This window comes from Mobula hypostoma, chromosome 2, assembly GCF_963921235.1.
Source record: "Mobula hypostoma chromosome 2, sMobHyp1.1, whole genome shotgun sequence".
Lineage (NCBI taxonomy): Eukaryota > Metazoa > Chordata > Chondrichthyes > Myliobatiformes > Myliobatidae > Mobula > Mobula hypostoma.
The window spans coordinates 171,951,732-171,964,457 of record NC_086098.1 but is presented as its reverse complement, the minus strand read 5'-3'; the positions used below and the strand labels follow the sequence as shown (position 1 = coordinate 171,964,457).

The following is a 12,726-nucleotide window of genomic DNA, read 5'->3' as shown; positions in this document are numbered from 1 at the left end:
ATGATCTGGATGATAATGTGGTAAATTGGATCAGCAAATTTGCTGATGATACAAAGATTGGAGGTGTAGTAGACAGCGAGGAAGGTTTTCAGAGCCTGCAGAGGGACTTGGACCAGCTAGAAAAATGGGCTGAAAAATGGCAGATGGAGTTTAATGCAGACAAGTGTGAGGTATTGCACGTTGGAAGGACAAACCTAGGTAGAACAGACAGGGTTAATGGTAAAGCACTGAGGAGTGCAGTGGAACAGAGGGATCTGGGAATACAGATACAAAATTCCCTAAAAGTGGCGTCACAGGTAGATAGGGTCGTAAAGAGAGCTTTTGGTACATTGGCCTTTATTAATCGAAGTATTGAGTATAAGAGCTGGAATGTTATGATGAGGTTGTATAAGGCATTGGTGAGGCCGAATCTGGAGTATTGTGTTCAGTTTTGGTCACCAAATTACAGGAAGGATATAAATAAGGTTGAAAGAGTGCAGAGAAGGTTTACAAGGTTGTTGCCGGGACTTGAGAAACTCAGTTACAGAGAAAGGTTGAATAGGTTAGGACTTTATTCCCTGGAGCGTAGAAGAATGAGGGGAGATTTGATAGAGGTATATAAAATTATGATGGGTATAGATAGAGTGAATGCAAGCAGACTTTTTCCACTGAGGCAAGGGGAGAAAAAAACCAGAGGACATGGGTTAAGGGTGAGGGGGGAAAAGTTGAAAGGGAACATTGGGGGGGCTTCTTCACACAGAGTGGTGGGAGTATGGAATGAGCTGCCAGATGAGGTGGTAAATGCGGGTTCTTTTTTTAACATTTAAGAATAATTGGACAGATACATGGATGGGAGGTGTATGGAGGGATATGGTCCGTGTGCAGGTCAGTGGGACTAGGCAGAAAATGGTTCGGTGCAGCCAAGAAGGGCCAAAAGGCCTATTCTGTGCTGTAGTTTCTATGGTTCTATGCGAGGCTGCTTAATAAGCTACAAGCCTGTGGTATTACAAGAAAGATTCTAGCATGGATAAAGCAGTGGCTGATTGGCAAGAGGCAAAGAGTGGGAATGAAGAGGGCCTTTTCTGGCTGGCTGCCAGTGACTAGTGGTGTTTCACAGGGATCTGTGTTGGGATTGATTCTTTTTACGTTGTGTATCAATGATTTGAATGATAGAACTGATGACTTTGTTGCAAAGTTTGCAGACAATACGAAAATAGCACAGGTAGTTTTGAGGAAATAGAGAGGCTACAGAAGGACTTAGATTAGGAGAATGAGCAAAGAAGTAGATGATGGAAAACTGTCGGGAAGTGTATGTTCATATACTTTGGTAGAAGAAATTAAAGGTTTGACTAAGTTCTAAATGGAGAGAAAACACAAAAAAAACTGAGGTGCAAAGGGATTTGGGAGTCCTTGTGCAGGATTCCTGAAAGGTTAATTTGCAGGTTGAGTTAGTGGTGAGGAAGGCAAATGCAATATTAGCATTCATTTCAAGAAGGCTATAATATAAAAGCAAGAATGTTATATTGAGACTTCAAAAGAGGCCTCACCAGTGCTTTTTAAAGTATTGTGTGCAGTTCTGGGCCCCTTATCTTGGAAAGGATGTGCTGGAACTGGAGAGGGTTCAAAAGAGGTTCACGAAAATGATTCCAGGATTAAGCAGCTTGTCACATGAAGAGCATTTGATGGCACTGGGCCTGAATTCACTGGAATTCAGAAAAATTTGAGGGGTGACCTAATTAAAACCCATCGAATGGTGAAAGGCCTTGTCAGAGTGGATGTGGAGAGGATATTTCATATGGTGGGAGCGTCTTAAGACCAGAGGATGGAGCCTCAGAATAGGGAGTCATTCTTTTAGAATGGAGATGAGGAGGAATTTCTTTAGCCAGAGAGTGGTGAATCTGTGGAATTTGTTAACATAGGCAGCTCTGGAGGTCAAGTAAGGCAGAGGTTAATAGATTTGTGATTGGTCAGGGCATGAAGGGATACGGGGATTTGGTGGGGGGAGGCAGGAGATTAGGGCCGAGAGGAAAAAAATGGATTGGTCATGTTGAAATGATGGGGCAGACTTGATGGGCCGAGTGGCCTAGTTCTGCTCTTGTATCTTAAGGTCTTATAGTAAAGGGACATCCTGTTATTATGGGGCTGTGCCCTCAGAATTTGACCCTCCCACTGGTAGGTTTCTATGAGATCCCCCATCCTTCTAAAGAGAGCACTGGGTGTGTACTTGACAGTATTAAGAAAGATGAGGCCTTGTTTTCATCTTTTGTTGGCTTCATGTTAAATGAAGGAAGTTAGGAAGATGTTGACATGTAGTTTCTGAAATAGATTATAGCTAAATTTTGTTTAAAAATATTGACATTGTACCAGAGGTCCCCAGCGAGGTCCTTTTGTCACCCAGCAGATTTCTGTTTTGCACATACTGCAGCGTATCCAGTCACATCCATCCTTCTTCTGCAGTACAATTTTGCATTTAGGACAATTCATAGCCTCCCCCTGATCCAGAAGTCTCTGTAAGGAAATAATGACAATGTATGACCAGTCAAATGATTCAATCTGAATTCATGTTTGAATTGAATTGACTATTACTTACATCTTTCATATCATGAGGAGTAAAAATCTTTACGTTATGTCTCCATTTAAATATGCAATTTATAATAAATAGTATGTACAACAGGACAGTCAATATAACATCAGTATGAATTAATTAGTCTGGTGGCCTGCTGGAAGAAGCTGTCCCGGAGCCTGTTGGTCTTGGCTGCGGTACCGTTTCCTGGATAGTAGCAGCTGAAACAATGTGGTTGAGGTGACTCGGGTCCCCAATGATCCTTCGGGCCCTTTCTACACACCTGTCTTTGTAAACGTCCTGAATAGCAGCAAGTTCACAACTACAGATGTGCTGGGCTGTCTGTACTCTCGCAGAGTCCTGTGATTGAGGGAAGTACAGTTCCCAAACCAAGCAGTGATGCAGCCAGTCAGGACGCTCTCAATTGCACGCCTGTAGAAAGTTCCTATGGTTTGGGAACTCACACTTCTTCAACTGTCTGAGGTGAAAGAGGCACTATTGGGCTTTTTTCACCACACAGCCGGTAGGTACAGACCATGTGAGATCCTCGGTGATGTGTATGCCAAGGAACTTAAAGCTGTTCACCCTCTCGACCCAAGATCGATTGATGTCAATAGGGGTTAGACTGTCTCCATTTCTCCCATAATCCACAAGCAGCTCCTTTGTTTTTGCGACACTGAGGGAGAGGTTTTCTTGACCCACTGTGTCAGGGTGATGATGACTTCGCTGTAGGCTGCCTCATTATTATTTGAGATTAGGCCAATCAATGTAGTGTCACCAGCAAATTTAATTAGCAGATTGGAGCTGTGGGTGGCAACATAGTCATGGGTGTACAGAGAATAACGGAGGGGGCTTAGAACACAGCCCTGAGGGGCAGAGGTGAGGGAGCCCACTGGCGATCTGACAGGAAGTCCAGGATCCAGCTACACAAGGCAGGGTGAAGGCCGAGGTCTCTGAGCTTTTTGTCGAGCCTGGATGGAATTATGGTGTTGGATGCTGAACTGTAGTCCAAGAACAGCATTCTCACATAAACATCCTTTTTCACCAGATGTGCAAGGACGGTGTGTAGAGCTGTGGCTATTGCATCATTTGTCGACCGGTTGTGTCAGTAGGTGAATTGTAGGGAGTCCAGTGTGGGTGGCAGCATGCTGTAGGTGTCGCCATTGACCAGCCTCTCAAAGCGTTTGCATATTATTGAGGTGAATGCGACAGGACGCCAGTTGTTCAGACATGTTACCTTGATCTTTAAAGGTACAGGAACAATGGTGGATATTTTGAAGCAAGAGGGCACTCTACACTGGGAGAGGGAGAGATCAAAAATGTCTGTAAACACACCTGAGTAAACACATCTGAGTATCCGCCCTGGGACGCTGTCCGGTCCCGCAGCTTTGCGAATGTCCACTCGTTGGGAACACCCGCGTACTTCAGCCTCAGGGATGACCAAAGTGCAGGTCACTTCGGGGGCTCACCTCAGGGGTCAGTGTTGGCGACATCGAACTGAGCTTAAAAGAGGTTTAGCTCATCTGGGAGAGAGGCAGCGATGTTGTAAACACCACTACATTTAGCTTTTAAGTCTGCGATGGTGTGCAGACCTTGCCATCATGTGTTATTGGTGGAGAGTTGTGTCTGGATCTTGTCCCTGTATCATTTTAGACAAAGTACACATACACTCAGTGGCCACTTTTTATTAGGTACCTCCCGTCACTGGTCTTCTGCTCAAAGTAGATTTATTATACATTATACAGCCTTGAGATTTCTCCTAACAGGCAGGCACGAAACAAAAACAAACCCTAAAGGACCCATATAAAAAAAGACCGTCGAACACTCAATGTGCAGAGAAAAGAACACATCATAGAATCAATAACCACAAGCAAGTAGCATTTTGAATTGAAATCCTCAAAGCGAGTGCCATAGTTCAGTGCTGAGCTGGATAAACGTTGCGGAGCAGTAACCTGAACTGGCCTGTCCCTCACCTTGGGCCCCAACACCCTGACATTTTCAATCTGGCCCAGTGCCTAAATCAACACCCAAACATAGGGTTCACCCGCCTTGATACGCTCCGGAGCCAGGGCCCCGCTGCCTCCATACGTCCTGTAACCGACCTTCACCATCCAGCACAGCATTTAAGTCTGCATCCAAACATCAGGTTCAACTGCCTCGATATGCGTTAGACTTTGCCGCCTTGATTCAGCCTGTATCCGACCTGTAGCACATCCACTTCAAGGTGTGTTCAGAGATGTTCTTCTGCACACCACTGTTATAACATGTGGTTATTTCAGTTACTGTCACCTTCCTGTTTGTTTGAACCAGTCTGGCCAATCTCCTCTGAACTCTCTCATTAACAAGACATTTTCACCTACAGAAATGCTGCTCACTGGATGTTTTTTTTTGTCTTTCCACACCATTCTCTGTAAACCTTAGAGACTATTGTCCATGAAAATCCCACCTCATCTGGCACCAACAATCATTCCACGGTCAAAGTCACTTAGATCACATTTCTTCCCCATTCTGACTTTTGGTCTCAAAAACAATTGAATCTCTTAGAAACATAGAAAATAGGTGCAGGAGTAGGCCACTGGGCCCTTCGAGCCTGCACCGCCATTCAGTATGATCATGGCCGATCACCCAACTCAGAACCCCACCCCAGCCTTCCCTCCATACCCCCTGATCCCTTTAGCCACAAGAGCTTTATCTAACTCCCTCTTAAATATAGCCAATGAACTGGCCTCAACTGTTTCCTGTGGCAGAGAATTCCACAGACCATGCTTTTATGCATCGAGTTGCTGCCACTTGATTGGCTGACTAGATAGTTGCATAAATGAGCAAGTGTACAGATGCATCTAATGAAGTGGCACTGAGTGCAAATCACCACATAATACTGAGATTCATTTTCTTGCAGGCATTCATAGAACAAAGAAATGCAATGGAATCATTGATAAACTACACAAAGCCAGACAAACAACTAGTGTGCAAATATGACAAACTCTGCCAATTCAAAAAAATCTATGATAAATAATAGAGAACACGAGTTGTGTAGTTCTTGAAAATGAGGCCATAGGTTGTGGAACAAGTTCAGTGTTGAAGTGAGTTAAGTTGGTTCAGGAGCCTTAAAGGCAATTTTCCAGTTCCAGGTCAGGGTCCAGTGGCATGGAAATAAGACAATTGGGTACCTTTCATTGCCATTATAACGTGTCATCTTTCTCCAGCTCCACATTGAGGTCTTGGCTGGATTGCTCTATGTTGGGAACCTCCCTCCTGACCTTAGCACACAGTGACCCGACTAAGAGCCAAGTGCCTAATGGACAGAATTTCAGACAGCATTGCTTCGTGATCGGTAACGATCCTCAGCTGAGGACCACAACCGAGCTTTCTCCACACATTTTCTCTGCTGCAGCAAAGCTCCAGTGTTGTCTGGGTAGAATGTACACATTTTCCCCGAGACCCTGTGGGCTTCCCTCCATGTCCCAAAGGCGTGTGGCTTTATGGATTATCTGGCAGCTGGTAATTATAAAGAGTACATTTATTTGTCACATGTATATTGAAACTTTGGATAAATTGGGTGGTAGGAAGTTCATGTTATGTGACAGAGAAAAGATTAAAGGAAATAAGTGAGGGAATGGGACTCATGGGGTTATTGACAACTGGTGTAGACTAACTGGGCTGAATGGTGTTGTGTGTTGTAAAAGACAACAAGGGTAAGGAAAAGGAATCAATTCCTAAGAACAGCCGGAACTCCCAATGCAACAATATCCAACATCAGCATCGTTTTAATGGGGTATGACGATAAGAGGCATAGATCAAGTGGCTAGCCAGACTTTTCCCCAAGGCGGAAATGGGGCATGATTTTAAGGTGATTTGAAGAAAGTACGGGGGGGGGGGAAATGTCAGAGGTAGGACTTTTTTTTCTTACACAGAAAACAGTGCTGAGCATATGGAATATGCTGCTAAAGGTGCTGGAGGCAGATACATTAAGGGAGTCTTAGATAGGCACAGAGATCATAGAAAAATGGAGGACTAGGTGTGAGGGAAGGGTTAGGTTGACCTTAGAGTAGATTAAAAGGTGGGTACAACATTATGGGCCGAAGGGCCTGTACTGTGCTGTAGTGTTCCATGTTCCTACATTGCTTCCAGAGGAAGGCAAAAGAAAATTTCACAGCAAGGTACAAATACATTACTGAAAATCAGATTAACACCAAGTTCTGTGGTGTCTCAGGAGGAGAAGGGTTTAGAAAACAGGAGCCTAGCAGCTCAATAACTAAAGATACAGTTGCTATTATCACTCCAATTATAACTGGGATTCTACAGCAGGTCAGAATCATTGGTTACCACCCCCCCTTCAAAACTAATCCATATGCTCCGAGACCTCCTTGTGCAATAAGATTCTCAATCTCCTCACTTGCAGACCCCAGTCTGTTCAGATTGGCAACATCTCCTCTACGATCTCCGTCAGCACAGGTCACCAGAAGCCTGAGCAGAGCCCCCTGCTCTACTCGCTCTATACTTCAAGTTTGCTGATGATACCACTGGCCTACGTAGGCCGAATCAAAGGTGGTGATGAACCAGCATATAGGATGGAGACTGAAAATCTGGCTGAGTGGTGCCACAACAACAACCCCTCACTCAATCCACTCCTTGGTCTTGCTGACATTATTGCCTTCATGAGGAAACCAGAGATCCATGAGCCAGTCTTCATTGGAGGATCACAGGTAGAGAGGGTTAGCAACTTTAAATTCCTTGGTGTTATCATTTCAGAACACCTGTCTCAGGCCCACCATGCAAGAGCAATTACGAAGAAAGCATGGCAGCGCCTCTTCTTCCTTAGGAATCTGCGAGGATTCAGCATGTCATTGAAAACTTAGTCTAACTTCTATAGATGTATGATGGAGAGTATGTTGACTGGCTGCATCACAACCTGGTATGGAAACACCAATGCCCTTGAATGGAAAATCCTACAAAAAGTAGTGGATACAGCCTAGTCCATCACCATTGAGCATATCTATACTGAGTGTTGTTGCAGGAAAGCAGCATCCTTCATCAGAAACCCCCACCACCCAGGTCATGCTCTCTTCTCGCTGCTGCCATCAGGAAGGAGGTTCAGGAGCCTCAGGACTCACACTGCCAGGTTCAGGAACAGTTACTAACCCTCAACCATCAGGCTCTTGAACCAGAGGGATAACTTCACTTGCCCCATCACTGAACTGTCCCAAAAAACAATGGACTCACTTTCAAGGACTCTTCACCTCATGTTCTCAATATTAATCGCTTATTTATTTCCTTTCTGTATTTGCACATTTATTGTCTTTTGCACACAGATTGTTTTGTCCGTCGTGTGTGCCGTCTTTCATTGATTCTATTATGTTTCTTTGCATTGACTGTGAATACCCGCAAGAAAATGAATCTCAGGGTAGCATATAGAAACATAGAAACATAGAAACATAGAAAATAGGTGCAGGAGTAGGCCATTCGGCCCTTCGAGCCTGCACCGCCATTTATTATGATCATGGCTGATCATCCAACTCAGAACCCAGCCTTCCCTCCATACCCCCTGACCCCTGTAGCCACAAGGGCCATATCTAACTTCCTTTTAAACATAGCTAATGAACTGGCCTCAACAGTTTGCTGTGGCAGAGAATTCCACAGATTCACCACTCTCTGTGTGAAGAAGTTTTTCCTAACCTCGGTCCTAAAAGGCTTCCCCTCTATCCTCAAACTGTGACCCCTCGTTCTAGACCTCCCCAACATCGGGAACAATCTTCCTGCATCTAGCCTGTCCAATCCCTTTAGGATCTTATACGTTTCAATCAGATCCCCCCTCAATCTTCTAAATTCCAACGAGTACAAGCCCAGTTCATCCAGTCTTTCTTCATATGAAAGACCTGCCATCCCAGGAATCAATCTGGTGAACCTTCTTTGTACTCCCTCTATGGCAAAGATGTCTTTCCTCAGATTAGGGGACCAAAACTGCACACAATACTCCAGGTGTGGTCTCACCAAGGCCTTGTACAACTGCAGTAGTACCTCCCTGCTCCTGTACTCGAATCCTCTCGCTATAAATGCCAGCATACCGTTCGCCTTTTTCACCGCCTGCTGTACCTGCATGCCCACTTTCAATGACTGGTGTATAATGACACCCAGGTCTCGTTGCACCTCCCCTTTTCCTAATCGGCCACCATTCAGATAATAATCTGTTTTCCTATTTTTGCCACCAAAGTGGATAACTTCACATTTATCCACATTAAATTGCATCTGCCATGAGTTTGCCCACTCACCCAACCTATCCAAGTCACCCTGCATCCTCTTAGCATCCTCCTCACTGCTAACACTGCCACCCAGCTTCGTGTCATCCGCAAACTTGGAGATGCTGCATTTAATTCCCTCATCCAAGTCATTAATATATATTGTAAACAACTGGGGTCCCAGCACTGAGCCTTGCGGTACCCCACTAGTCACCGCCTGCCATTCTGAAAAGGTCCCGTTTATTCCCACTCTTTGCTTCCTGTCTGCTAACCAATTCTCCACCCACACCAATACCTTACCCCCAATACCGTGTGCTTTAAGTTTGCACACTAATCTCCTATGTGGGACCTTGTCAAAAGCCTTTTGAAAATCCAAATATACCACATCCACTGGTTCTCCCCTATCCACTCTACTAGTTACATCCTCAAAAAATTCTATGAGATTCGTCAGACATGATTTTCCTTTCACAAATCCATGCTGACTTTGTCCGATCATTTCACCGCTTTCCAAATGTGCTGTTATCACATCCTTGATAACTGACTCCAGCAGTTTCCCCACCACCGACGTTAGGCTAACCGGCCTATAATTCCCCGGTTTCTCTCTCCCTCCTTTTTTAAAAAGTGGGGTTACATTAGCCACCCTCCAATCCTCAGGAACTAGTCCAGAATCTAACGAGTTTTGAAAAATTATCACTAATGCATCCACTATTTCTTGGGCCACTTCCTTAAGCACTCTGGGATGCAGACCATCTGGCCCTGGGGATTTATCTGCCTTCAATCCCTTCAATTTACCTAACACCACTTCCCTACTAACATGTATTTCGCTCAGTTCCTCCATCTCACTGGACCCATATATCTAATTTACTTTGAACATCACTGGACTATTAGTCCTGCCCTCTACATCGTGGACGTATCTTCACATACAAGCTAAAATTCATGGGACAAAAGAAGCTGGAAACAAGAAACGAAATGTGACGAGGTGGATGAAACACAAAATGGTGTACTCGTAGACATGTAGGCTAAACATTTCAACATGTAATCTCAATCCAATTTTATTTGATAAGGTACCTTTCAGAGATTTTATAACGTTAACAGGTGCCATACAATTGCAACTTTTTTTTTGTCTAAGTGGCCCTTTAAGGGGTTAGTGGGGATTAGCAGAGATAAGCTCCCTCTACCTATTACGTGCTCCCTATGGTGTGTGTCTCACATAACTTCTGACAACCAAGTCCAGCTCCCGGCCTTCACGTGCAGCTTAGCTAATAGGCCCAGTGTAACCTTTTGTTTGAGAAGGGGCAAAGGCGGTTTACTGGTGCCTTAAAACCAGTCACTTTGGGCAGATGGGGCTCATCAGCTGTGGTTGGCAGCTCACCTAGGTGAAGGAAAACTCCAATCTCAAACCTCTGCTGCCCTGTGGCTGTACCCACTCACGGGGAAGGTTTTGGGAGTAAACCCTGAGGAAAAATCCAAAGCTGGAGTCCCTAAGGCAGTCCTATGTTGAGTTCAACACTGACTGGCAACCCCTGCAATGCCACTGGTACCAAACTGTATTGATCTCTGCCGTTCCTTCGGATTCGTCAGCTGCATGGAGAGAGGGGACCTGCTGCATAGAGAACAGGTTGCTCTCCATATCACACTCCCCCAGCTTGCATATCATGTAGACTGCTAAGATACAAGTATGGTCTACCCTGACCAACAGAGAACCTCACATTTTGTCTGAGCTGAGAACATTTTCCCCTACTCACCTTTAATCAATGAATCTGGGGACTCAAAGCTTTTAAAAAAATAATAATCCTTAAGTCAGGAAATGACCTTGAAATGATAGATGCATTACCTTGAGCATCTCCGCAGTTTGTTTTGCAGCTTCATTAATTTCAGCTTGAATTCTGAGGTTGTCTTGGTATTCCTTGCAATTTACCCCTTCATGTATAGCCTATGTAAATAAGCAGAAGAGATATTGTTAGGGATACAGCACAGTAACCGAAGAGACTGCCCTGACCAATTACAACCATGTCACTAAATAACCTACTAACCCATACATTTTTGATAAAGAACATAACAGAATCAATGAAAAACTGCACACAACGAAACATACAAACAAGCAATGTTGCCTTCCAGTCTAGCCTTTCTCCTCTGACCTCTGTCATTAACAAGGCGTTTTCGCCGACAGAACCACTGCTCACTGGAAGCTCTTTTTGTTTTTCACAACATTCTCTGTAAACTCTAGAGACTGTTGTGCGTGAGAACCCCAGATCAGCCGTTTCTAAGATACTCTAACCACTCTGTCAAAGATCATATTTCTTCCCCATGATGATGTCTGGCCTGAACAAATGTACCTCTTGACCATTCCTGCATGCTTTGGTGCATTGAATTGCTGCCATATTGATTGACTGATAAGATATTTGTATTAACGAGCAGGTGTACAGTGGCCACAGTGTTAAAAAAAAGGATCTAGTGTTTTCCTGGGGTATGTGATGAATAAACTTTCCTTGGGCTTCCAGCCGGGTACAAGTATTGATTATAAGCGATGTTTCAATGACAAACTCCGCCACCTTCACCATGGATGATGCCTGGGCACGTCTAGTTTGGTGGTATATATATCCTCTTCTTTGAGATTCTCTGAACTAGTGGAAAATCTCAGCATCAATCCTGTCATGCCCCCTAAAGGTCTTGCATGTTTTAGTAAGATCTCCTAAACTCCAAATCAGATAGATCTAATTTCTTAAGACACTGGTGACAGGCCACTGCTCTCATCCCAGGATTTAACCCCGGGAATTTTTTTTTAAACTGCACCCAATGGCACTGTACCACTTCACAACAAGGGGACCAGAACAGCACAGTTCTCCAGGTGAAGTCTCACCAGCATCCTGTACAACTGTAATAATGGTTCCCTATTTCTGGAATGCGAGAAGAAACTGGTCAGGGGAAGTACGTACAAACTCCATATGGACAGTGCAGGAATTGAACCTCTTGCAATAAAGGCCAGTATACCCTTTGCCTCCCTAGCCACTGGTTATGCCTGTTTGCTAAATGTGCGACAGTTAGACCCGCGCTTTAACTCTATTCAAAGTACATTTATTATCAAAGTATGTATAAGTTATGCAACCTTGAGGTTGGCCGGCTTACAGGCAGCCACAAAACAAGAAACTCGAAAGAACCACAAACCCAAAGCCCAGAGCAGCTACAGTGGGCCCATAGTCTCAGTCAGGGGTTCATCAGACAGTGGGGCAAATCACCCCAGAGCTCACAGACACCAATGCCGGAGCAGCTGGAGCATGGCACAGCCTTGGTGCCAAGGAAAGCGGGGTAAAATGTCACAGAACAGAACAGGCCCAAGCTCCCACCTCCAGTCCCGACACCCTACCTTTTCAGTCCATCTGGCCTGGCGTTTAAATTGCCCAAGCACCAGGTCATCCGCCAGACTAAGACCTGGGCCTCACCGCAGCAATACACTCTGGGCCTAGGCGCCATGTTCTAGCCCATGGCCACTGTCATATTCCAGCCCACTCTCGACTTTTCTAAATCTGCCTGGCACTTCCATCGATCCAACCTTGTTCCTGGTTTAGCAACAACTCCACTCCACTCTCTCCAACTCCATTTTGAACAAGCCTCGACCTTGCTCCAACTCCGTCTCGCACCCTTAGATCAGCTTCGCCTGCACTCGCCTCTTCATTCTTTGTGGTGACCATTTACCACAACTTTCCACAGAAAAAGTGTTATTAATAGAGTATTTAGTTCTATTCTTTGCTTTGAAGACCACCAGTAAGCTGTCACCCACCTTCAGTAACACCATCTTAAACCTGACGATCACCTTGACTGAAATTTGTATGTTGCGAGAGTTGAGAACTTCAGGTTCCCAGGAGTTAACGTCAGCAGTAGCCTCCAGGCCCAGCCACGGCCAAGAAAGCTCACCAGTGCCACTACTTCCTCAGGAGGCTGAATATTTTC

At 44.8% G+C, this 12,726-nt stretch overlaps 1 protein-coding gene across 11 annotated transcripts in view; it reads right to left on the bottom strand.

The window, feature by feature from the left end:
* The window catches only part of rbck1 (RanBP-type and C3HC4-type zinc finger containing 1), an 83,629-nt gene that overhangs the window by 2,779 nt on the left and 68,124 nt on the right, over nt 1–12,726 (bottom strand). For all 11 annotated transcript variants that reach the window (XM_063041066.1, XM_063041068.1, XM_063041071.1 and 8 more), the window contains 2 exons: nt 10,613–10,711; nt 2,344–2,487 (listed from right to left, as the gene is read on the bottom strand). In XM_063041066.1, the coding sequence (XP_062897136.1) occupies nt 2,344–2,487; nt 10,613–10,711 (243 nt within the window). The remainder of the gene's footprint in view (nt 1–2,343; nt 2,488–10,612; nt 10,712–12,726) is intronic.